Here is a 27228-nt window from a genome sequence, read left to right on the forward strand (position 1 = left end):
GTGAGCCGACCATCGTCACCATTGCTGGCAAGATGCTGCAGGCCCAGGCAGAGCTGTACGAGGAAGATGAACGGATTAGAATGCGGCATGCCGGTGCTACCGTGCCCAGTGGTCGCGAACCATGCCTTGGTCGCGAACCAGCCATATGGTCGCGAACCATGCCTTGGGTTTGTTTATTTGTGTTTTGCTTTTGCCGCCCGGCTGCGCCGGTCTGTGTTGTCTGTGTGCCAAGGGAAGCGCGTGTCCATTCTTTCTTTCTATGCCGCATGTGTTATCTCTTCTTATAGGGAGAGCGTTCCGAACTAACGTGAACAGCCTAGAATAATCTTCTTTGTTCTGGATGTATATCAGTTGTTCGAGAAACACTCGCGCCTAAAGATAAAAGCCTGCAGAGCAGACGCCGCGGCCTTCATTCGCGGCCTTCACCAGTCTGCACACGTCACTTTGTTGACTGCTGTTTCGGAGCCTGTGTATTTTTTTAGTTTTTAGGGGAGCCCAAGTTCGCTCTAATAAACTTGTTTTTTCCTTCAAGACAGCTCCGTCGTCTTTGGCTACGTGACTTCCGGCAGGTGCGGGGTACGCACCGTTTATGCTACCAACAACCTCTGGAAGCCACCAAGCGAGCCCAACTCGTGTCAGTCGCCGAAAGCAAGGTCTTCAGCCGGAGTTTGGACTGCTTCCGGATAACGTGAACAAAGAAGACTACGTGAAAACCACCATGATTAACGCAGGCACCATGACCACCGCTTCTAACCCTGCCCTCGTCCTGCGACAGCCCCGGAAACGGCCATCGTTCCGCGGATCCACCGGAGAAGACCCTGAGGAGTGGGTGGAGAAAGTGGAGTGCGTCCGTATCTTTAACAGGTGGGATGGCGAAGAAACTTTTCGCCATGTTTTATTCTATTCGGAAGATACAGCCCGAACATGGTTCGAGAACAATGAAAGCTCGCTAACGAACTGGAGTCTATTTAAAAGCAAGTTCCTTAAAACATTCGCCACCATCGTGCGGAAAGAACGAGCCGCACGTTTGTTGGAAACGCGCACGCAGCACCCCAACGAAGGGGTCGTGAACTTCGTTGAGGAGATGAAGCAACTATTTCGCCGCGCGGACCCCGGAATGACTGAAGAAAAGAAGCTCAGGTTTCTAATGCGAGGAGTGAAGCAAGCACTCTTTGGCTGCCTTGTCCGCAACCCCCATAAAACGGTGGCTGAATTCACGTCTGAGGCTGCTGCATTGGAGAAGGCTCTCGCAATTCGAACGAGGCAGTACGACCGCCTTTTCAACGCGCCATTCTCGGAGACAGTCGGTGCCGCAACTGTAAGCTCCGATCCCTTGCGTGAGACCATCCGAGCAGTGGTCAGGGAGGAGCTTCGGAAGCTTTTTCCAACGACGCAGCAACCTCAAATGGCTTCCCTGACTGACGTCATCCGAGAAGAGGTTCAACAGGCACTGGGGGCTTCTACGCCATCCGAAGCACCCCGTGAGCCACAAGCGATGACCTACTCCACGGCTCTTCGTCGACCCCACCCTGCTCCAATCCGTCTTCAAGAGGCCCCGCCATACCGGCGTCCCCTGTCGCCCGCCCGACCCCCGGTAGTCCAATACCAGACGCCGAGGAAGACTGACGTGTGGCGAACCCCTATAATCGGCCGCTGTGCTACCACTGCGGAGAGGCCGACCACATCTACCGTCGCTGCCCATACAAGAAGCTCGGTCTGCGAGGATTTTCCGTCGACGCACCACGCCCCCGACCCGGCTAGCGCCCTACTGAGATCGACGAATACCTGTCCAACACCAACCGAGGACAAGCCCGCTTCAAACGTTCGCCGTCGCCCTACCCGTACCAGTCACTGAACCGCCTCAGCACCGCTGACTTCCACGTGGAAGGTCCCCCAGCCCACGCGGGGGAAACTAAAAGCAGCAACTTCTGGAGGTGAAGTGTCACAATGGCGAAAAAACCAAAACCCTCCAACGACGCATGGCCTCACCGAACAGCATACCCGCAGCCCGACGACCCGATCTAACCCGGACGTGACCTCCGAACACGGCGACGACACGACGCGACGCGTACCCGAAATGACAGAGCCTGTCGTTGAGAAGACGACAACAATAACGACGCATAGTGTCCGACCGTCAACACGCGCAAGCCGAGATACAACGCCCCGACGCACCCGAAATCGAGAAAAACTTGCCTCGACGTCCAGTTATGCATCGACGGCTTTGACGTAGTCGCCCTCATCGACACCGGAGCCGACTACTCGGTAATGAGCGGCTCATTCGCGTCTAAGCTGAAGAAAGTTACGACAAGATGGGACGGTCCGCATCTCGTAACGCCCAGTGAGACGTGCACATCACGAGTCACCATAGCCGGCACCACGTACCTTGCTGAGTTCGTCATTTTGCATAACTGCTCCCGCGACGTAATTCACGGGACGGACTTTTTGACGGATAACGGTGCAATAATTGATCTGCAGACCAAGTCGACAACTTTTTCCTCCGATCCCTCCATGACGCCGCAGCCGAACCCCGATCGCCATAAGGATCACCGAGGAGGATCACCGATCACCCTAAGGATCACCGATTGTTATGGATCACCGACGGTAACGTCACCCTGCCACCGCGCGGAAGCTTGATCAACGGCGTCTACTGTGAGGATGCTGCTCCTGACATCGAAGCTATCATAGAAAGTGACCCAAGGTTGCTTCTCAACCGCGTTGTCTCTGTCGCAAGAGGCATCACGCGCTTTAACCAATGCAAATCCAACGTGTTAGTCCCCAATATCACCGAGGACAACCAGCATCTAAACAAGGATGCTGCAAGTGCGTTCCTCGAAGAAACAGAACAAGCAAGTCAAGTGATCGTGGTTGCCAATTTTGCGCACGTGCAGATGCTTCCGAGCTGCCCCATCCTTTCGACGTGAACCAGGCGCGGCCGCAAGAACATCGGGACAGATTATTGGATTTGCTGCGTCGCTACAGCGAGTGTTTTTCGTCAAGTTCAAAATTACGTCATGCACCCATAGCTAAGCACCGAATTATAACCGACGATGGAGCCCGACCTACCCGAGAGTCATCGTAGCACGTCTCTTCACACGAGAGGAAGCCATCCGGACTGAAGTCGACGACGTGCTTAGCGACAACATTATACAGCCATCGAAAAGTCCCTGGGCTGGCACATTAAGATGGCACATTAAGGTTCTGCGTTGACTACCGGTGACTCAACAAAATCACCAAATAGGACGTGTACCCCCTGCACGAATCGACAACACCCTCGACCACCTCTGCCATGCCAAGTACTTCCCATCGATGGATCGAAGGCCGGCTGCTGGCAAATTGAAGTGGACGAAAGAGACTGAGAGAAGACTGCATTTATAACCGCGGACGGCCTATAGGAATTCAAGGTGATGCCTTTTGGGTTGTGCACGGAGCCAGCAACGTTTCAAAGAGTCATGGACACTGTGCTAGCTGGCCGGAAGTGGCACACTTGCCTCGTATACCTCGACGACGTTGTGGTATTCGCCCGGACTTTCGGAAACGAACACCTTGCAAGGTTGGAGTCTGTACTCGAGGCCATTCGTACGTCGGGGTTTACACTGAAGCCTGAAGAGTGTTGTTTCGCGTATGAAGAGCTGAATTCCTTGGGCCACGTCGTCAACGCCGCGGGAGTCCTACCTTACCCGGCAAAAACTCCAGTCATTGCGAATTTCCCAACGCCGAAAGACAAGAAGGGCGTGCGAAGATTTATCGGACTGTGCGCATATTACCGGCGCTTCGCCGGAAACTTCGCACGCATTGCAGAGCCACTCACACGCTTGACGAAAGATAAGAGGCCTTTTATGTGGAAAAACGACTAAGAAAAGGCATTCTGCGAGCTGCATAAACACCTGCAAAGCCCGCCCCTCGCTCATTTCGACGAAAACGCCGAAACAGAAATGCACACGGACGCCAGTGATAGGGTTATAGTGGTATAGTGATAGTGATATAGGTTTGGGTGCCGTCCTCGTCCAAAAGCAAAGCGGCTGCGCAAAGATAATCGCCTATGCCAGCCGTGGTCTGCCGAAGGAGGAGAAAAACTACTCTGCCTCCGAAAAAGAGTGCCTGGCTATCATACGGCCCATTACAAAATTGCGCCTATACGTGTATGGTAGACCGTTCAAGGTTGTGAGAGACCACCATGCGCTGTGTTGGCTCGCCAATTTCAAGCACCCCTCTGGCCGCCTTGGGTGATGGAGCTTGCACCTGCAGGAATTTGACGTTACAATTGTCCATAAATCCGGCAGGAAACATTCCGACGCCGACTGTCTGTCCCGTGCCCCCGTCGGTCCACCACCTCAAGACTCCGATGCCGAAGCGCGTTCTTTGGAGTCGTGACGAAGAGCGATCTAGCCGCCCAACCGCGTGCCCATTCCGAGTTACGCGACATGATCGACTACCTGGAAGGACGCAATGTCGCCGTGCCTAAGGCCTTGAAACGAAACTCACCAGCATTCAGCCTCAAAAACTCCGTCCTCGGGAAGAAACATTTCAGCCCCAGAAGGAGAACGAATTACCTTCTTGTCATCCCAGGAGATCTTCGTGACGAAATTTTGGAAGCGTGCCATGACAATCCATCTTCCGGACATCTCGGCACAGCTCGCACAATTGGAAAAATCAAGGCGAGGTACTACTGGTACAGCCTTACATCCGACGTCACCCACTACTTCCGGAGCTGCCGTGTCTGCCAGAGACGAAAAACGCCGCCGACGAGGCCCGCCGGACTTCTGCAACCGATCGCGGTCCCGTCGAGGCCTTTCCAGCAGATTGGAATGTACCTTTTGGGCCCGTTCCCTCCGTCACGATCCGAGAACAAGTGGATTGTCGTAGGGACTGACTACATGACGTGCTATGCAGAGACGGCCGCTCATCCGAGGTGGACTGCGCAAGAAGTCGCGAAGTTCTTTATTAACGTCCCGCATGGGGCACCTTGAGTAATCTTGGTGACGGTGTTGGCGACACCGCGGACGCCGAGCCCCCACACTCACGCTGTAACCGACCGTGGTAATGGGTTTTAAGGTGAAGGGTAGAAACCTCAAACGGTGACCGTCGGAGCCCAGGTCAACCTCCGGCGGTTGGGCTCCCTGTCTGTTCACCAGACAGTGAGCTCAGGGACCTCTTTGGCCGTCAGGGTAAAGTCAAAGAAGAAAGTACCCCCGTCCCCTGCTTCTATACTATGATATATGGCATTTTCTAAACCCCCCCCCCCCTAAACGTGATCGGCCCCCGAAAAGGGGCCGCACCGAAGTTTCTTTTCCTCCATTGCAATAAATCTCTCTCTCAAAGCCTGATAATTTCTCGCGGTTTTTGATCATGGAATCTCTTGACAAGACAAAGCCCATCACTTCCCAGTCTGTGTTTCTAATCTCCAAGGTTCTTGAAAGCCTTATCGGAAAGTCGTACAAGGCTAAGAAACTCACAAGGGGAGAAGTTTTGATAGAAGTAGAAAACAAACAACAATCCTCTAACCTCCTCAAGCAAACGTGCATGGTAGCCGTTCACATCAAGATAACGCCCCATCCCAGCCTCAATAGCTGCCAGGGCGTGATCTCTGATCGGGATCTAATGAATGAGACTGAAGCAGATCTGCTCGAGGGCCTCCGAGATCAGGGCGTGGCAGCAGTGAGGCGAATCAGCATACGCCGAAATTATGAAATAATTCCTACCAAGCACATAATGTTGACACTTGACCGCTCAAACCTTCCTGAGTCGGTCAACGCAGGTTTCTTGAGATGTCCAATCCGACCCTACGTGCCGAACCCACACCGCTGTTTCAAGTGTCAGCGGTTTGGGCACGGCACAACCTCTTGTCGTGGTAAATTGACGTGCGCGAAATGTGTAGCACATGATCATCTAACTGACAATTGTAAATCCGAGAAATTCACCTGTGCGCACTGCAAGGGACCACACGCTGCCTATTCTAGGAGCTGTGAAAAGTTCAAACAAGACAAACAGATCATTGCCTTGAAAGTCAACGAAAACATCACCTTCCCTGAGGCGCGAAAGAGGTTCGCCTCTTTCCCTCTGGGGAGGTACGTCGACGCAGCTCGCCGGGGGGCGGAGCGGCTTCTTGTTTCGGCGGGGACCCAGTACCGAGAGTCGGACTTGGTCCCGCCTCCGCCCTCCCCTGGGTTGCCTCTTACAGCCCAACCCGCCTCCGCAGCGCTTGCTGGGCCAGCAGCGGCTGTGGTGACATCCACATTCGGTGGGAGTGATGCTGCATCCTCCACTTCTGCTCTACCGTCCCAAACCACATGCAAGGGCACGGAGATGGAGATGGGGGGGCCAGCGGCAGCTCCCATCCCCACCGCACCGCCTGCGCCATAAGAGGCGTTTTTGAAACCCTCGTCGGTTGCGGGCAAAACAAATCGCCCCCCTAAGCGTCCGCGGTCCAAGGAGCCTGATCCCTCAGGTGCTCCGAGGACATCCGAGGATGAAATGGACGTCGAACCATTCTTGTCTGCGTTGCACCGCAAGGAACGCGTCCCGACGCCAAAGCCCCCCGACAAGCCAAAAAAGGCCAGAGTCACAGCCCCGAAAGACGACACATAAACAAACATACACACTCCAGTAGCTCTCACACTCAATAACGGGAAGAGAAAACATAATTCAATGTAACTGTAGAGGCCTTCTTAAAAATCTTGACGATGTATACGAAATACTGCATGCTAATCAGCCAAGTGTAATGTGTGTTCAGGAAACACATTTAAACTCCAAGCACACAAATTTCTTGAATAGTTAGATAGTATTTAGAAAGGAAAGGGATGGCTGCCCACACTCTTCTGGCGGTGTGGCCATAATTGCCCGGAAATCCTTAGCCTGCCACCCTGTCACTCTGAACACTGTCCTTGAGGCTGTAGCAATTCGAACAATATTATTTAATAGGTTGATAACGGTAAGCTACATATCTATTCCTCCTGATCTTGCACTTTCGAGCTCTGACTTCGAGGCGTTGGTTGACCAGCTGCCCGAACCATACAGCTTAACAGGCGACCTTATTGCTCACAATTCTCTATGGGGCTCTTCTCGTATGGATGCCCGGGGTCGCCTGATAGAGAGGTTTCTTACATCCTCTGGAGCATGCCTTTTCAACAATAAACAGCCTACATACCATAACATAAGACACAACACATACTCATATCTTGACTTGGCTATTGGCTCTGCAGTTATCTTTCCTCTTCTCGAGTGGGGTGTGGACACTGACCCACCACCTCCCCACCTCACTAACATACATAGGTAAAGGCCCATGCAGTCCATTTTCCCATAATAGGTTCAATGAAGCACGAGCTAACTGGAATACATTTACAGAGACATCCAAACTACACCACACATCCATAGGACACCTACACGTTGAAGAGGCTACCCAACTCCTCATGGTGCACATCCTCGACGCCGCCGAAAAGTCCATTCCCCACGCCTCTGGTGCCCCGCGCAACCGGAGGAGGCCGTGGTGGAATGAGGACTGTAGGCGGGTGCGAGAGGCCCAGAACAAGGCGTGGGGTATCCTTCGTCGGTACCCCACGTCGAGTAACCTCCTCTTGTTCAAACGGGCCAAGGCGTTTGGGAAACGTGTGCGCCGTGGGGCAAAACGAGAGAGTTGGCACTCCTTCTTGACATCGATAAACTCGTACACAGACACACACAAAGTCTGGACACACATACGTAAGCTCAAAGGACAACAGACACACAGCCTGCCCCTAGTTAGTACAACAGGGGACACACTGGAAGACCAGGCTAACACACTTGCACAACACTTCGAACACGTGTCCAGTTCAGCACACTACACAAGCACTTTCATGAAACACAAAACATCTGCAGAAAAAAAGCCCTTACAAGACAAAGACAAATCAAATACTTCTTACAACTCTGAATTCAGTCTCTATGAGTTGAGGGTTGCCCTGAGCACGTGCAAACCTTCAGCCCCAGGTGCAGACACAATCACATACACCATGATACAACACCTACACTCAGACACCCTTGAAACACTTCTACATCTATACAAATAACATATGGCTTTCGGGGCACATTCCTCGCTCTTGGAGGGAGGCCATAGTAGTGGCTTTCCTGAAGGAAGGGAAGAATCCTTCCTTTTCCGCTAGCTATCGGCCCATCGCCCTTACAAGCTGGCTCTGTAAGCTCCTCGAGAAGATGATAAACAAAAGACTTGTGTACTTTCTTGAGTACAACGGTCTTCTCGAGGGCCGCCAGGCAGGCTTCAGGGCGGGGCGATCTACAAATGACCAACTTGTCACCCTTGAATCATACATAAAGGACGCTTTCATTCACAAACAGTTTTGCACAACGGTGTTTTTTGACCTTGAGAAGGCCTTAGACACCGCCTGGCGCTACGCGATCCTCACTGACCTGAAGTCTTTCGGTGTTTCGGGCCATATGCTCAACACACTATCTAGTTATCTGTCCCAAAGAACGTTTCGCGTGAGAATTGGTAACGCACTGTCAAGGATTCATGTGCAAGAAAACGGCGTGCCGCAAGGTGGAGTTCTAAGCTGTACTCTTTTTATAATTAAAATGAACTCTAGGGAAGGCATTGCCACCTACCATTTCTTACTCTATGTATGTAGATGACGTACAGATATCTTTTAAATCTTGTAATATATCAATCTGTGAACGTCAGGTCCAGCTTGGTGTTAAAAAACTTGCCAGCTGGGCAGACAAGAATGGTTTTAAACTCAATCCAGAAAAAAAGTTCTTGTGCTGTGTTCTCCAGAAAGCGCGGGATCCATCCGGACCCAGATATTACTCTGAATTGCGTTTCATTTCCTGTTAAAAAGGAGCACAAGTTTTTAGGCATAATATTCGATAACAAGCTAGCATTTGTTCCACACTTGAAACATCTTAAGCAAAAATGGCTAAAAACTATGAATATTCTCAACGTTCTCTCCCACCAGTAGTATGGTGCAGACAAGCAACTCCTTCTGCGGGTTTATAGCGCCCTAGTGGGATCCCGCTTGGACTACGGCAGTATTGTATATGGGTGCGCAACAAAAACGGCACTAAAAATGCTGGACCCGTTTCTGCATGTAGGGCTACGCCTCGCATGTGGTGCTTTTCGCACTCGCCCAGTACAAAGTCGGCATGTAGAATGCAATAAATGGTCTCTAGATCACCAGAGGGTGTACATGGACGTTTTATATGCCTCAAAAATCATGTCTATGACAAATCATCCTTTTACTCCGACCATTAATTATGCATCCTCACAGCAACTCTTTTTAAATCGTCCATCAATCTCCATGCCGTTTCCTCTAAGAGTGCGAGAAGAGGCTTCTGAGCTAGAAGTCTCGTTTTCAGGCATTCACAAGACGCCCATCATTGATTCAATTCAACAATGGCATCTCCGCCCTGTGCCATGTGACCTGTCTTTTATGCAATTTAACAAGAACAGGTCACAAGGATTGCGATCCTACAGCATTTCTTGTTTGTACAGCATAAGTACCGCTGTGAAGAGTTTTACAGTGGTGCGTCCAAGACTGCAACTGCTGCGGCTTGTGCTGCGCATGAGCCAAACTTTCACGTCAGTAAAACAATGAACCTTTGTAGCAGTATATTCATAGCGGAAGCATACGTGTTTTCATGGTAAGAAATCACACAGTCCAACATTAAATCCTAAAATCCATCGTGTACACGGACTCTCTTAGCGTTGTACAAACACTTGCATCAGGAAAGCATTCTAAAAATTTTGTCATCAATCATGTTTTTAAGGCTATCATGTCTGCATATGCATAAAACCTTCAAATAACTTTCTGTTGGGTTCCAGGGCACTCTAAAATTGCCGGGAACGAAACCGCAGATAGAATAACCTCTGCAGCTGCTCTCTTGAATACAATGGACATAGCAACAGTGCCATGCACAGACATGAAGCCACACATCACACACCAACTTCGCAACAGATGGCAAACACACTGGAGTGAACAAACAGATAACAAGCTACATGTTATAAAACCCCGCCTGGGACCATACACCACTGACACACGCAACAGATACACAGAAGTTGCCCTTGCTAGGTCACGGATAGGGCACACACATGCCACACACTCGTATCTCCTCACGGGGTCTTCAAGACCCAAGTGTGGCAGGTGTGGGTAGGACCTATCCGTAGTTCACATACTCATCCAATGCAAAGCACTTCACACAACACGACGCAAACACTTCCCACAGCTATACAGACTACATGTCCCACTACACCCAGCGTTTTTCCTGTCTGACGATCCCATGTTTTCTATCAAGTGCGTTTTTAAATATTTAGAAGAAGTTAAATTTTTTAGACCTTATTTCATACCACGCGTGATCACTCCCTGGCCCTATACACCAGCCATGCTCATTGTCGTTTTGTGATTTTCCTTTTGTTTTTGCTGACTTTTCTTAGTGTTTAAGGTTTCACCCCTCATATATGACTATTCTTTTGGCGCTCTTTGCCCCAGTTGGCCTTGCACCATAAACAGCCACCCATCATCATCAGTTCTTTATTAACAAAGTTGTGCTGGGACATTAGCCCCTGAAGTCCTAATCACAAACCGCGACACGGCCTTCACTGCGGATCTTATGCAAGGAATCTTACGCTACACCCGCCGCGGTGGCTCAGTGGCTAAGGCATTGCGCTGCTGAGCACGAGGTCGTGGGTTCGATTCCCGGCCGCGGCGGCCGCTTTTCTGATGGAGGCGAAAAGCAAAAACGCCCGTGTGTTCGAGATTTCAGCGCACGATAAAGATCCCCAGGTGGTCAAAATTAATCCGGAGCCCTCCACTACGGCTCGCCTCACCGCCTGCGTTGCGTCGGCGCGTTAAACCCCACAATCAATCAATCTTACGCTACAGCAACACGGATCACTGAAGAACGACGGCGTACCACCCCCAAACGAACGGACTAACGGAACGTCTGAACAAGACGATCGCGGATATGCTGTCTATGTACGTCGACGCTGAACGTAAAACTTAGGATGAAGTCCTCCCGTATGTCACGTTGGCGTACAACACAGCGACCCAGGAAGCTACGCAGATGACACCGTTCGAGCTTGTCTACGGAAGACGGCCGACTACGATGCTCGACGCCATGCTTCCTCACGTAGAGGGCGACGACCTCAACGACAACGTCCAAGGATACCTTCAACGTGCGGAGGAGGCCCGCCAGCTCGCTCGTGTTCGTATAACGGACCAGCAGCTGGTGGATGCCAGACGCTACAGTATCCGACGCCGAGACGCCGAGTACCATCCTGGGGATCGTGTGTGAGTTTGGACTCCCATCCGACGACGTGGACTCAGTGAGAAGCTTCTACGAGGGTATTTCGGACCCTACCAGATTCTACAACTTGTTGGCCAGCTTACCTACGAAGTGATCCCCGATGGGGATTTCGGCACATCACGACGACTCACGCGACCCGAAATCGTCCACGTGGTTCGCTTAAAACCTTTTTACGCACGATGACGGACTTTATTTTTTATCTGTTCGGACTGTCGCTTATGTTAGCAGTGGGTCGATGCACTCTTAGCGGGGGGGTAATGCCCCGAACCATGCATTGGGTTTGTTTATTTGTGCTTTGCTTTTGCCGCCCGGCTGCGCCGGTCTGTGTTGTCTGTGTGCCAAGGGAAGCCCGTGTTAAATTCTTTCTTTCTATGTCGCATGTGTTATCTCTTCTGATTAGGAGAGCGTTCCGAACTAACGTGAACAGCCTAGAATAATCTTTTTTCTGGATGTAAATCAACGTTTCAAGAAACACTCGCGCCTAAAGATAAAAGCCTGCAGAGCAGACGCCGCTGCCTTAATTCGAATCGCCCACACCAGTCTGCTCACGTCGCTTTGTTGACTGCTGTTTCGCCGCCTGTGTATTTTTTCAGTTGTTAGGGGAGCACACGTTCGCTCCAATAAACTTGTTTTTTTCTTTAAGACAGCTGCGTCGTCTTTGGCTACCTGACAATATTGCGTCGATGTGCTCGTTCCAAGACAGGTTTTCCTTGAAGACCACTCCTAGTTTTTTAATGTTGCGTACAATATCAACCCCGGTCGAATTCTGCAGTATTTGTTGCGTTAATGTTACCTTCTTATTTTCACTTCTGAATATTACAGATATTGTTTTGCTCGTGTTTATTTTAAGGTGGTTTTTCTTATTCCAGCTATTTAGATTTTCTAAAACAATATTTGCTTCCCCAACTAATTCGTCTGCTTAATTTTCTCGTAGAATTATGCTGGTGTCATCAGCATAAATAATAAATTCAGCGCTAGGGCTGATGCTGACCACATAGACATTAAAAAGAAATGGTCCCAAGATGCTCACCTGTGGTACACCAGAAGATAAAGGCAATAGATCGGAAAAACAGTCGTCGATATGAACAATTTGTTTGCGGTGTTCCAGATAAGACGTACAAGATCTAAGTCACATTTCACAAATATTTTCAATACACCTTAATATGTGTGCAGACTCAAAAATGCGAGGTGGTAGTTTGTTCCATCCGGTTACCGTGCCAAAACGAGGGGGGATTTGCAAGTTTTAATTGGAGCATAGATAGGAGTGAAGTTTTGGGAATGATATGTTCTTGTAGGACGGGAAGGTAACTGAGCAATAATGTTGGATGGGTCTTGATAGATAGTTAGATTGACGGACGGACGGGGCCGGGCAGGGAAGGGCAGGGCAGGGCAGGGGCAGGGTCGCTCGCCTCATTCAATCTGGATCCTTTCCCCAGGCAACAAAGCTACACCTTATGTTCCCGGAGCAATAATCGGCCAGGATCACTATACCACATAATAGGGGTGTGCGACTTTAGCTCAGAAACTCCACCCCTCCTCCAACCCCCCCACCTCTCTTTTAGAGAGCTATGGGAGGGTTTGATGTCCAGCTCCTCACTGGCGACCCAGCTGGCCACCCGGACTCACTGGCCACCCGGGCGCAGGCGGTCATTACGTTATATGGGCTCCAGTGAATGAAGAACCACTCCCAATTTAGACGCTCAATAACTGTATTCTCTCTCTCTCATCTCTCTCTCTCTCTCTCTCTCTCTCTCTCTCTCTCTCTCTCTCTCTCTCATGAATGGCAAAGTGAGATGCTTGGCGCCGAAGCGCGCGAGACGCTGAAGTTTGGGTGGTACTGGACAGATGGTCGTAAAGGGCAGCCTACCAGAATGGCTTGTAATCGTAGTAATCACTAGCCGAGGTCTCCGCAGTAGATGAACATCCTCCACATCACCGCAGGCACTCAAATGCCATGGGCGTTTCCGCCCTCTTGGGAGCTTGGCTCACTCATGCCTGTATCGTGAAGAGCGTGTTCGTACCAGGCCAAGGGTCGGCTGATTCTGGCTTGTGCCCACTGCCCGCAAACAGTCGGTGCTTATTGAAACAGTACGCCAACGAGAATTCGCAAGCTTTTCACTGTCAGTCTGCGTGCCTTCTGCGAACAAGCTTGTTGCGCAAAAAACGTTGCTGCGCGAAAATGGTGAATTAAGTATAATAAACATCAGTCGAAAGAGAAAAACAAACCTACAAAAAAATGTACTCCCGGGGACTTGAACTTGCGCCTTGCAAAATGAAATACCGAGCGCTCCAGACCAGTCGGCCATGAGACAGCGCAGCCAGTTTTGGAAATATACAGAATATAATGTATAAACAGTTTATATTTTTATTTATTCTTAGCATTTCAAGCTGCTTGTGCAGTAAGCGTCCCCCGAATTTACACATCTCATGTCTAACAATTGCATTTCTTACACGGAAAAGCATTCGCAGATGTGTGGTTGTGCTGCTCACCGCTGTGCGTGTTCACCCAGCTCAAAAAAGTGTTTCCTGCACCCCCATTTTACGCTGTACAGTAAAAGCGTCTCATGTGCACTTGTGCAGCGCTTGTGTGGAGCGTCGTGGGTTTGGAGCTTGCTACAGTTTACAAAATAACAAACCAAAGAAAGGCACATTCTTCCATTCAGAAACCTGTCGTGGCTTAGTTTCAACTGAGGGAATGAATTGCGACGACTTTTCGGCATCCGGCGGACCAAACGCTTGGCCGACTGACTCTGTTGAAACGTCGGCGAGCTGTGCAGTAGCGCAGTCAATCCGAGCCATGTTTTTTGGATGTCATACGAAATGCTTTTTAAAATGGCCGACGATGCAGAGAGGAGCACAGCATTTTTTAATTCATTTTTCTAGTGAAGAAAGGCATGTAAATGCAGAGAGAGAGAGAGTGTTTAAAATATCTCCTCCAGACTCCAGACTACAATTGGCGGTGGTAATCCCGCAATGTTTATAAATCACTTCAGGGTCCCTTTAATAAGGAATTGCGGTAATTTTATTCAACCGAAGATGTCCTTGCTAGACTGTGTTTTTGTTAAAGGTTTTCCGCGTGAAATGAATTTTTTCGCTTGTTATCCAGGAGTTTTCGGAGGGTTGCTTTTTAGGTTTGTTCTGGATTAAAGTTTTAAGGTAATAGCAACAGAGTGACCGGAAAGTATTCCAAAGGCGGTTGACATCAACACCGGTAAAGCGATCAGAGGCCATATCAAGGTAATCGGGAATAAATTCATCATTTGCTTTACAAAAATATCTAAACACTCTTTGGTTTTACAGGCATTTTTCAGGTTCATTGAGTACACGACGTGTAAAAAGAACGAGCCTGTGGTCAGACAGACCATCATCAACAGATACATGTACATCAGAAAGGCATTTGTTATAGAACACAAGGTCAGAAATCGATGCTGTCTGCTCCTGTATGCGTGTTGGCACGCTCACTGTTTGGTCCAGATCACGGCTATTGTCTTATAAAAGACAATAACATCACTTGAAGATGTATTTAATTTCGACCAATTAATATTCAGTAGACTAAAATCCCCAACAATTATAAGACAGCTTTCAGAGGATTGGACAGAAATGGTGTAGAGTTTCCTCAGAAAATCAGCATCAGAACAGGAAGGGCGGTAAACGACAACTAAAATAAAGGAATTTCCAAAGTTGTTTAATTTCAGATATACGCTTTCGTGTTCTTATATTTGTTTTAATGGTGTAGCGGTTACGTGGGCGCTAAAAATGACAGCTACGCCTCCTACACGTGTCTCCCTATCGCTCCAATACAGTAGAATCTCGATAAAAGAAAACCTCTTAAACGGAATTGCCGCTTAAACGGAACAGGAGCCTGTAAGTTGGTTGGTTTTGTATTCAGATAACGTAAAAAAACTCTCGGTAATCTGAACTAAAATTATAACGTCAACGTGTAAATGGAACCAGAAATGGAGCTCTTATGAAACCCCCCAGTGGACCACAGACGTCCATCGAACATCCGTTGGACATCCGGTGTCGGACATTTGGACGTCCGTCAGACATCCGCAGAAAGCCAGCGGACGTTTTACAGACGTCCGTGGGATGGTCCGATGCAAAGGAATTGCTCATCCTACGAACGTCCGACAGACGTCCCAGCCGGATTTCCCGACATCCGGGGGATGTTCAAAATCGGATATTTCCAAACCGAGATGTACAGGGGACGTCCAGGGGATAACAAAATGCGGATATTGGATGTCCGCCAGACGTCCGCTTCTAGTCCAAAATTTTTCGAATCAGGGGGAACCTGTACTTGCTGAAGCCTCAGTGCCTTATTGATAACATGCCTTGAAGCACTACTCCAGCTTTAAGAATACTTAATACAAAAGCCCCTTCTGTACCTTGTTTTGGCACAACGCTAATTATAAATGCTTGCACCATGCACTCTGTGGATAGACAACTCCACACCCTATTCATATGTCTTTCCAAGAGCACGAACAGTGATGTTACAGAAGTATAATACAGTGGAACGTTGCAAGCTTATCGTCACGACTTTTCAATAAGGACTATGCATACACTCCGGGCTTTGCGTCAGCATAAATATGAATAAGTTGTAGTAGGCAGTTACCAACTCAGTGAACAGGATGCTTCAACATGACAGCTCGCAGTGCACACATGGTTCCGCATTGAAAAGCGGTTACGATAATAAGCTCGCAACTTTCCACTGTATTATGCTACTGCAAACATCACTGCTCCCACTCTTGCCAAGAAAAATATGAATAGTGTGTGGAGTTGTCAGCCCACACAGTGCGTGGTACAAGCATTTATAATTAGGGTTTTGTCAAAACAAGCTACAGAAGGGGCTTTTGTATCGAGTATTCTTAAAGCTGGAGCAGTGCTTCAAGGCATGTAATCAATAAAGCGCTGAAATTTAGGCAAGTACAGATTCTCCAGTTTATTATAGAAAACTGAAACCTACACTACTCAGCTTTATGAATCTATACAGAGTATGTTTGGGATATTTCCATTAAATTTGTAAGACAAAACTTCCAGCAATGCACGCTAAAGAACAAACAGCTTGAAAAAGTGAAGTATTTTGCTGAATGAAATAGATCTAGCACACTGCAGATTACATGTTGCAAAGTATGGCATGCAAACTAGATGAAACGAAGTCGCAAAGCTTGAAAATTCTTTATTTAACACTTTATAACCTCCAATGTAAATACAACCTTTCACGTGCTCATCGTGCTTCATGCCAGGAACATCTTGGCTGAAAATTTTCCCCAGCTCCTCGGTCAGCGCCTGCAAAACCAGAAGCAACAATTTCATGTTTTTGTCCTATATACGGCTAGATTATCAGACACAAAAAGAATTTTAGCCTGCTTTTGAACTATTTTGGTTGGCTCGACTCTACAACTAATGTAGTGGCATGCCAACAAATACCAATCATGTTTGAAGTACTTTTGACTGCACCCTTCAAAAAAATTTTACGAGGCATTGGGGATTCTTTACTGTTGTGGTTTTATGTCGGAACATGCTTCTGTCATCACTTCATGGCGAACTAAATTTTTGACTCTTGAAAACCTCTACAAAGCCAAATGATAGCTGAAACTGGTAGGATTCGCAGTGCTTCGCTAGATGCCCTCGATCTCACTGACAAGCTGTACTGTCTTGTGCACTAGCATAAGCAGTTTGCGGATAGGGTACTGCAGAACAAATGCCTAGCCTAATTTAAAAAAAGAAAAACTGCATACCTCGGTTGCATCGAGCAAAGCTGTTCTATGCCCGCCGAATATTCTACAATATAAACATACGTTTTCACCAACGCGCTTTGACGGCATCTATCAATTATGAGGTGTGCGCGCCGTAGTGGAGGCCGCCGGATAAATTTTGACCGCCTAGGTATCTTTAACGTGCGCCTAAATGTCGTACACACGGGCGCTTTCTTTTCGCCTTCATCACAAAAGCGGCCGCCGCAGCCGAAAATCGAACCCGCGTGCTTGGGCTCAGCAGCACTATGCCCTAGCCACCGAACCACCGCGGCGGGTATTGACGGATACGTGCGTCTACAAGCGCATACAGCAAGCATGGTTAGTATATTAGTACACGCTTCATGCTCACGTCAGCAAAATGCATTTACTTCGCCGCGTTCGGCGGCATAAGCCACACTATAGGGCACCTCGGCGTAAACACTACGGCCGCGTCCTCTCTTCTAGGGTCGTGAAATCACCCACCTAAAACGCACCGTACGGCTTTTTACACGTTTCGCAACACCGTTCCTACATTTCAACTCAAGGCCAATGCATAACGCATCTCCGCAACGAGCTCACACAGTAAAAATTGTTACAACCCTTTCCGTAAACTTGAGTGGACGTAAAAGTAGCCACTGCGCACACCACGTCGTAGGTAGCGCCGGGCTGAATGCGAACGCCGGCACACTCAACGACTGTGTCTTTCAACGAGAGCACGTGTACGCACCGCTGATAGCTTTACGGAAACGGTATAACTAATTTATCGCGCCTATGATTGCCAAGAAAAGATGATTCCCTGAGCGCGTTGGCACTGTCATTCAAAACGCGCTAAGCCCGTTATGCCTAACTTCGGCACAGCGTACGGCGTTTGCAGTACACGGAAAGCTAAAGACGATTTCCCGCCCCCTCCCCACTCACCGGCACTTATAAAAATGTCTTACCTTTCATTGAGGACGCAAAAAGATGTCTAGAAGAAAGCAGCAGGGAAGCTAGTTGACGCTTCGCAACTCGCACACATAAGCGAATGGCTATGGCTTGGCTATACGGCTTGACGTCTTGACGTGGCTTGTCACAGTGTTGGCTTCGCATCGCACAAAAGACAAACAAAATTTAGTTACTAAAAGAATACATTTTAGCCTAATTATCAGCAAATTAAACAACTGTTTTTATGAAACTTTACGAGATCTGCTGTCCTTTTTTAATTCGAACATAACTATATCATATATCAAGTTGACTCGTTCAGCCCGCATCGAGTGTTTTGTTGCGCGAGGGCTACAACTTTGCTTTCTGAGCTGGCAAATTTTTGCCTCCCGCTGCAGGAAGCAAGAATATAGACAGCATAATTAACTCGGGGCTAATTACGATAAGTTATTAACATGATTGCGGAATATTGCTTCAACCATGCAGACGTACGTCCAGCGGACTTTATTGATGGGACCACAGTAAACGTCCATGCACAAACGTAGCTCGGACGTCCGTCGGACCAAATTGAACGGACGTTCACGTTTCCCAGAAAAATACATCCGAAGTACGTCCGCCAGACGTCGAGCGCGGGACTTGGACGTTCGGCTGTAAAACGGACATCCTACGGATATCTGTGGTCCAATGGGCCATTGGCATGAGAATCAGATTTTTACGATTCCCGCCCTTTCGTTCTTTTTTTTCTTCCTCCGTGTTTTTTTTAGCCTCGTTAGCCTCGTAAGCCTCGTCTAGTTCGTGGTCAGACGCGTTAGCGCAACAAATGCAACATCGCACTTTCCGTTCCAGTCGTTCGGTCTCAATTCAAGACGCCCGATGTTACACGTCTCAGCTCCTGCCGCCTCGTTCATGCCATCGTTCTATTCGCGCTTCATTACCGAGTTGCCGTCTTCAAAATTCGGTGGCTCGTAAGCACTCGCGAAGTCGAGTCCTCTAGCCTCCGTGAAGATGCAGTTGCAAAGACTCAAACAAAAATAATTGATGCATTTTGTAGTGCACAGCGACTCATTGTTGCCAAATCAACTTTGTGAATGATCTGCCTAAACCTCTTGTAGTTTTCTTGCTTTCTTAAAACCTATGAGCTACATTCACCTTCTAGGGCTTAGAGTTCCATGGAATGGTATTAAGAGTGTGCATGCCCATAAATTTGCACTTTCACACATCTATCTAAGTAAACGGAACTCCTGTTAAACGGAACTAATTTTTTCGGTCCCTTGAAGTTCCGTTTGTCGAGAGTCTACTGTATATTTTAAAATTTTGAGGAACAATTTTGTCCAGTGGAACCGCGATAATACGACTTTGAAGGGACCGCGAGAAAGCGTCGTATGGACCGGGGTGTCGTACGACTGGGGTGCGGGTAAAATGCCGGCCTATTAGATGGTCTCACGCGACAGGTGGGATAAGAACGTATTTAAACTACTATATGTAGCTCGTTGTCGCGTTATTTGTGAACCTCTAGCTGAAATCCCAAGTTGTGCCCCCCTTCCCTTTATGGCGTCCAGCTAGCCCGCCAGCCAAGTGCCGCACGCTGCGCGATATAAGGCCGAAGTGGTCGAGCAAATTGAGGGAGGAAAGGCGAGTGTGAAACTACCGAGGCCATGCCAAACGAACAAGGCGGAGATGAACAAAACAAGGCAGAGATGAACAAAAGACAACATTGCCGTACATGGAGACATCCTTTGAGCCGTCCCGGGCAATCGCTATTGGGTCATAGTGTTCAACACATAGCTATTTTCATTTCCCCAAGACCCAGCAACGCGAAAGAGATAAAGATAATTGAACCTTCGCGAGTACACCGTGTTGCGGCGAAAATTATATCGGCCAGCGCACCACCCAAAATGGCGATGCCAACGAGTACGTGTCTCCCCATCGCCTCCTGTATTTTGCTCCACCCTTGCTGTGGACGCGCGTCAATTGAGGCCACCGTGATTGAGGCGCTCTAGCAAAGATAATACCGCAGTGACAACGCGGCTTTTGATAAGCTGAGTGGAGAGATATAAGAAGAGACAGCGTCGTGAAAGGAAGAAACTTGGATCGCGCGGAAGGGGAAAGCGGCTGTCCGGTCATCGACGCGGGGTGCTGCGTCGTATGCAGCGGACGAATGCTGCGTCCGCGTTTGTCGGAGGCTCAACGGGAACTTCTGCGTGGGGCCGTCAAAGCAGGCTCGTAGCCAAAGGGAGGGCCCTAGGGGCACGGGCCCACCCCGAAAGTTTGATGCTTGAGGGGGGGGGGGGAGGTTCCAGCTCGACTCCTCCAGCTATTTTCCTCGCAGCGTGCGTAAGCGATAGCTACACTTCTGTAAAACTGTTGCATTCGGCTTTAGCTCCCTCTCTGGTCAGGAACATCTGCATCCGGTTTAAACCCGTTGCAGCTTTGGGGGACAAGCCGTTCTTTGAGAAGGGTGCAGTGCACAGTGTCGCCGACAGCGGCTCAGTATGCACCATATTTTTTCTCTGGTCTTCCAATCGACGCGTGTGCGGAAGGGTCACATGTTCCCGTTTACGCATCCAGAGAGGCGATTGTTCTCCCTTGGCCCAGCGAAGAACACTCCATGGAGCGGCGCAAGCGCCTGCACGGAATGGCGAAATGGCGCAACTGCGGTTAACCGTTCTTCCTTAGGCTATATCCTTTTAGAGACTATATTCAGACATTGGGCCGGTGCGGTACCAGCTGCACCTTCTGCTTGTCTTGTGTTTGCAGAAGCCCCGACAAGGAAAAAAGAAAGGTATTGGAGGAAGTCGACGAAGAATTTCCATGTCCCCCGAGTTTCCATGTCCTCTGCGGCATTCACTATTTTTCCGCCTGCTGAAAACCATCCCTTCCGCCCCCCCCCCCTGTTAGCAGTCCGGCATGCTACACGAAAAGGCAACCGCGTTTTGCCACAGCAGTGTCATAAAAAAGGACAAATAGCAGAAAACAGGCATAATGCGTCCGCGGGATCCCGAATTCTGACTGCATGTCCTCTTGTTCTCGCAGCCCTCACTCATAGTTGTGCTTCGAGCGGGTCGACGCCTTTAGTTGGAGCATTTTCCGAAAGATGCCTGGTCCCAAGCGCAGATAGCACCGTGGAAACTCATATAGGGCGAAATCTAATCAAGCCAGTTTTGCGGGATAGTTTGCGTAAAGTGCTGAAACTACTGCGTTTTGCGGAAAAGTTATAGTCAGCGGCGTTTATTAGCGCACTGAAGCAAAGTTCACTGGGACCGTCTCCAAGGCCTTCCATTACCTCAGGAGTCATCAGAAGTGCGTTTATCGTATGGGACACGACTATGGTGGCTATGGTGGGTGGCATACCATTTGTGTTCTGTCTCGTACGCCATGTAGTAGGAAAATTCTCTTTCATTTAGGACTTCTGGTCTCAAAGACTGGCGGGCTCCGTGAAAATTGGTGGGTCGTCACTGGACTCCTGTTATAATTCCTAACTTCCCAGCCACAACTACGCCGAACCTACGGTTTAAACCCCAATTCATGGTAATATTTATCTGCCTCTTGGGTTTTCAGGGTACTTGACAAGGGTGGTCTGAAAATATTTGGCGCTCTTCTCCTATGCCTGCGCTGACATGGGTGACTATCAATGATTGGCTTCATGATGGGAGACTTCTGAATTAACCAGAAGGTCAAGATACCTTCAATGGTAATTGTTTTCGAAGCAATATCTTTAGGGTAGGCATTGCAGTTGGAGAGTTCTCTTATTTTATTTAAGGCTTTTTCGTAGTAAACCCACAAGAATAAAACTAGGGTCTCTCTGAAATCCACATGAAACAAATAAAACAGTTTTGCGGTGGGATGAAACACTAGAACGCCTCTATGCTCGTAATTTTGGTTAAAGAACAACTAATGTAGTTAAAATAGGTTCCTAGCCCCCGCCTACGAAATATGTAGCTTTGGAGAAAAATACAAAAATGCACACATTAAATGAGAAGCAAAATACTCAGAACTGCAGATCATTGGTTTAAATCGTGTGGCCTCAGTGTCTCGCGAAAACTCGCGTGGCGCAAAGAGAGTACAGCCTACAGTCCCACGCCAGGCACCAAGGGGGGGCCTAGCGTGGGACAGTAGGCTGTACTCTCTTTGCGCCAGGGACTTGTGTGTGCCGCTATGAAACCAGTTTTTGTATTCTTCAGCTGTTTATTTTTACTATTTTACTTTTTAGCTCTTTTTTACTTTGATCAAATATGCTGAGACCAATCGCTCGTATAAAATATATCCCGTTATTGAAATACTCTTGTACAAAACTGGCATAAATTACGTTCGCCAATGAAGTGCCTACAGCGAATAGTTTGGCTTTCAACCCCGCCCCCCCCCCCCCCCGAAAACAATTTCTGGCTGTGGGCCTGTGTCACAGGTTAACTCCCGCTCACAAGTACCCTCCTGCTTGCTTGCGTTTGTTCAGTAAGTGGTCTGACCCGCCTGGGGACCTTTGCACATCAAGCAGCGTAAAACGGAGACTAAGAATAAAGAAGGTCAGGACGAAGCAGCGAAGCGATGTAAAATATGGGAATAGGGCCGGTTTATCCTCGCCAGGGTCTGTCGTATGAAGCGGACCGTGTGCACGCGAGCGTCATATCATCGGGGTTTTAATGCGTTGTTTCTGTGGGGAGTTTGCCGGGACAGTGGTGATCCGTCGTAAGAAGCGGGTTGTCGTAAGGTCGGGAGACGTATAAGCGGGGTTCCACTGTGTCATCGATGCATTCATAAAGCCGAGTTTCTATGACTACGCTGATGTAGGGACAGTACGTTAACAGTGTATTTTCAAAGTTCAACTGTTTTCTTACTTAAGAATTCTTGGGGTGTCGATATTGAGAAGGCGCAAGGTTTTATTGAGCAGACAAGTATTCGGTTCTAATATTGCTTCAGGCTGCAATGTAGTTCCCAAATTAGGAGGAGTGATCGTTTGAATTTTCACGTGCCTGTTACTGCTATCATATAAAACTGAAATTCAAAACAGCGAAAAAAACGGGACAAGAAACGACGACACACGGCGCTGACTAGCAACTCGTTGGTTTATTCCGGGGCTTGCGAAATATGCCCAAGAAAAGAAGGCGAGAAGGAACCATGATAAAAAGGAAATACATCCAACAATTCACACAAAACGTGCATTTACCGCAAAGTTTGCAATGCTGATCCAGCGCAACGATAAAACAAGTGGCCAGAGGCACGATGCAAGGAAAGGCAATCCTGTACAGAGGAGCTTGGTTTTTTATGACTCCAGATAGCGGATTTCTTTACCCTGTAATTCAACAGAAGGCTTACTAACACAATCGTCGCCTGCCTTGTGAATGAGGTATGCTTCATAGATTTCACGCTTGGGCTCACCCTTAGAGATTCGTGTGACACGCGTATCGTGGAATCTGGGCAAGCACCCATGGTCGCGACAATGTGTGGCAAGGTTGCTACCAGTGCCTGTTTTTAGTGCGTTTGCGTGCTCTCAGAGACGATCGTTTTAACAGCGCCCGGTTTGACCAATGTAGGTCTTCCCACAGGAGAGAGGACCTTCATACACTATACAGCACCTACATTTTATGTAAGATTTTGTGTGGTCTTTCACGCAAAAGCTGCCCTATTGCTCGTTTGTGTTCACTCGCCTGGAAGGGCCGCCGAGTTTGTTTGGAGAAAACAGAACTACTACTACCCCTGCGCGTCCAGCTACCTTTTTCAACATGTGTGAAAACCCATGCACATAGGGGACGACAGCGATTTTCGCCAGCCTGTCCTTCGCCGATCCCTCTTCACGGTGTTTGTGAATTTGCCCTAGCAACAACTCAGCTAAGTCACGTAGCAAGGTAGCTGGGAAGCCTGCTGACAAAAGCCTGACAACCTGCAACTCGAAACTGGCCTCTACTTTATTCTGGCAAGACTTCTTAAGGGAGATCCTTAAAGTGGCTCAGGCATTGCTCCATTTCACGATTTTGTAACGGGCAGACGAGAACAGAAGGAGGATTTTCCTCGAGTGGGGCGCATACCCCCAACAACATGGCTTGGCCTGAAATGCAGAGGAGATCCAGAAACCACTCCTCATTGTCCGAAGGAAGTTCCCTTCTAAGCGTGAGGCAAGCTAGGGTGGTCTCGAAAATGACCGTGACGCGCTACACATGGTCAACGAAGTCACTAGTCACTTACTCGAAAAGCACCAAGAAGTCATCTACGTAGCGGAAAACGCGCACGGTTTTCGAGGCACGAAGCATAATCTCCAGTTGCCGGCCGTATAGCACCATCAGGAGGTCGCTCAGCATAGGTTCCAAGCACGACCTTGTGCATGCACCTTTCCTCTGAACGAACTCACTTTTGGACTCCACAAGAGAAGAGAGAAGGGAGAGGCCCAATAGGTCGAAGAAGGTGTTGACGTTCACACCACCGGCATTCTGGAAGCGGACGGCTCTGTAGTGGTCGATTCCCTTAGATACGACCTCAGATACAACTAAATGATATTTTTTAAAAAACACACCCTGTTGCTCCAATATTTTGACGAGCATCTGTTTTATGTCAGGACCGGCATTTTATTCGCCTCCGCAAAGAATGAGCTTTGTTGCGACCGAGTGGGGGCACCCGATCCGAGCTTCGTAGCCTCCGGCATACGTGTTGTAGCGGGGTGAAGCGAGCGGCCAGCCGCTGTTGCAGCAGTGAAGAAGTCCAGAAGCCGTAGGCTAACGTAACTGTTTACTTTATAGCGAGAGGTGAGCCGAAGCCAAAGAACAATGCCCCGACGGGCGAGGTTACTATACAGGACTCGAGCAGAGCGTCAGCATGGATTCGCTGCACTCACAGGAATGGATTACAGCGCTTGGGCAGCTTCTATTTATACCAAAAAGCCGTAACGGTCAAAACTCCAACAAGCGGCAACACGCCACGAACGTCACAGACACACACAACGCTCTTTCCAGAGTTCATGAGCAGTTCATAGCCTCGGCGCACGTTGAGTCCGGGAGAGGGAAGAGGAAAGGACTCCGCTGCGATCGACGGGGCCTCTCTGTCCTTGAAAAGCGTTGAGACGAGCCTCGCCGGCAGCCGGCGAAGTTTTGAAATGCACCGAAAGCGAAGCGTCTGACCCGGGCTTGTCGAGACGTGAAAGTATGATTCACCGACACGATGGTGCCTGTTTTCAAAGGCGCACGAAGTGGCTTCGCCGCACAGCCGAGGAGTGATGCGGGAAAGTACGGCGGCGCTGGCCGATTTGTAACAGCTTGCATACATAGAAACAGTCATACATAATTCATATGCAAGTTTGTGGCCATGGAAATCAAGAAACCTAATACTTGATTGTTCCGAGCTACATACGTTACTAACCTGGATAATGAAAGGAACTGACGTGGTCAGCGTTGCGGTCGGTTCACTTGCAATGCCCACTGATGTGGAACCGTTGCGGGCCGCTGTTTATACTCTTCGCGGACGATAACGTCTTAGAGAATGCCACGGGGCAGTCGAAGGGAGGCACACTGTACATGTGCCTTGGTTCTGGCTCGTGGGGCAGTGCAGTAGTTGGTGAGGAGGCCGGCACAGGTAACATGGCGGGCTTGACGTGACAGGCTGGCTCGAAGAACACTCCACCAAGCAGGATTGCCTGGATAACGAAAGGAACGGACATGGTCAGCGTTGCTGTTCGGTTTACTTCAAAACGAACTTTGGTTACATAATTGCCTATGTGCTTTACTGGAAAGGCAAGGTTTTAACAGCGATTCTTGCATCTTTATAGTCTGAATTTCAACTTTTAGAATCTGTTAAAACTTTTTTCCTCATATTAAACCATCCCGCAAATTAATGCTGAATTTTCTGAAAAAAAAGTAGGTTCATTTAGCGAATACAGGATTTCGGGGCACATTGCGGATGCCTCCTGGGTGGTCTGCACTCCTTACCCCCAGTGCAGTCTTGGCAGGCAGAGCCCATGCATCAGGGAGTGGAAAAGCTTTCGATCTCAGAAGACGTTCAGAACGTTGTAACATTGCACGAGAGCAAACCTTCGTGTTGAAGAATTTCAAAAGAAATCGGAGGTTATGACAAGTTGCAGCAAGTAGATCACGGTGACAGCTCATTGTTGTACTTTCTAGCTGAACAGCTTTTTTCCCCAAGATTTTACTCTTGACACAGCGGAAGGAATTCAGCCGAAATTCTTCCGTTCAGCCTTTGGGAGTGTCAGGAGTGTACTCGTAAGGGTCTGGCCAGTACTGCGGTGCCAAAACACCGTATTGGGCTGGCCTGAGCACCATGCGAGAGTGAATGCATAGAGGCAGGCACGGGGCCCCACACACTGGGTCTGTCGGCTGCTGCCACCACTCGGAGGAAGCACTTCTCCAGCGACCCTCTCGTGCTGCTCATGTGGTGTATTTGGCAAGCCCAGCCCCAGCTTCTTCTTAGTTGTGGGCCCACATATGACATCGGTATCATCACGCTTGTGTCCTCCCAATTCACTTTGTCCTAAAGAGTGGCAACAGTGAGCCTTGAATTGCTTGGGAGCATTAGTAGCACCCCGTGCTTTGCTCTGATGTCGCTCTGTGACAACCCTGATAGCTGGTCCTGCTCCTCCTATAAGGGAGTCTTGCCACAACGAGCCGTTGAGCATCATGATCAATACTGCCACTGTGAGAAAAATGTGCAAATGCTCAAGGTTCTTTGAATAAGTGGTCTCTTCTTTCTAAACCCACAATGGGACAAATATATCTCGCTTGGCAGTGAATGGCAGTTGCAGGAAGATGAAGGGATCCTGGGCAGCTCCAGTCTTTCGCACGTGCCTTTGTATCTAATAAGTAGAACAAGGAAGCCACAATCAGTTTCTTATATGGTGCTTCAGTTTGCACACATTTCATTCTTTTTCTGTGTGGGCCTATGGTGATGGTAATGATTACTTGAGGCCGGAATTTCAGGCATTAAAAAAGTGCGTTTAAGTGCCAAAACAGGCAGGCAAAACAGTGTTTTATGTTTTCAATGTCGGAAATACAGGCGTTATATTTTACAAAAATGCAAATAATTTCATACAATGGCATGCCCAGCCTGTATCTGCGACAGGAAAACCAAAATTGCCATTGCTTGTGACGGAAAAAAGGAGACGAGTTCAATATCGCTGAACCATTGTCCCATAAACCTGCGGAACTATTGTTGATCCATTGGCTCAATTCAACAAGCACCGTGCTGACATTCATGCTTTAATGTTCAAGGCCATTGTCACTTGCTCCAGCGTCGCTAATGGTGAAACAGACATGAAAGAGAGTACTTGAGAGCTGATATCACTGATTCA

The 27228-nt window shown here is 48.8% G+C and overlaps 2 protein-coding genes and 1 long non-coding RNA gene across 3 annotated transcripts in view; 2 read left to right on the top strand and 1 right to left on the bottom strand.

The window, feature by feature from the left end:
* The window catches only part of LOC144176063 (uncharacterized), a 174703-nt gene that overhangs the window by 42078 nt on the left and 105397 nt on the right, over positions 1-27228 (top strand). The gene's annotated exons all lie outside the window — the stretch shown is intronic.
* LOC144173783 (uncharacterized) lies at positions 590-12962 on the top strand. The gene is made up of 2 exons (XM_077702049.1): positions 590-1594; positions 12852-12962. The coding sequence occupies exons 1-2, from the start codon at positions 590-592 to the stop codon at positions 12960-12962; spliced, it is 1116 nt and encodes a 371-aa protein (XP_077558175.1).
* Positions 16449-18128, bottom strand: LOC144173754 (uncharacterized). Its single transcript, XR_013323385.1, has 2 exons — positions 17966-18128; positions 16449-16575 (listed from the first exon to the last, which is right to left on the bottom strand). It is a non-coding gene; the product is annotated as an uncharacterized LOC144173754 (long non-coding RNA).

This window comes from Haemaphysalis longicornis, unplaced genomic scaffold (assembly GCF_048455015.1).
Source record: "Haemaphysalis longicornis isolate Haplotype H1 unplaced genomic scaffold, Haemaphysalis longicornis Haplotype H1 scaffold_3, whole genome shotgun sequence".
Lineage (NCBI taxonomy): Eukaryota > Metazoa > Arthropoda > Arachnida > Ixodida > Ixodidae > Haemaphysalis > Haemaphysalis longicornis.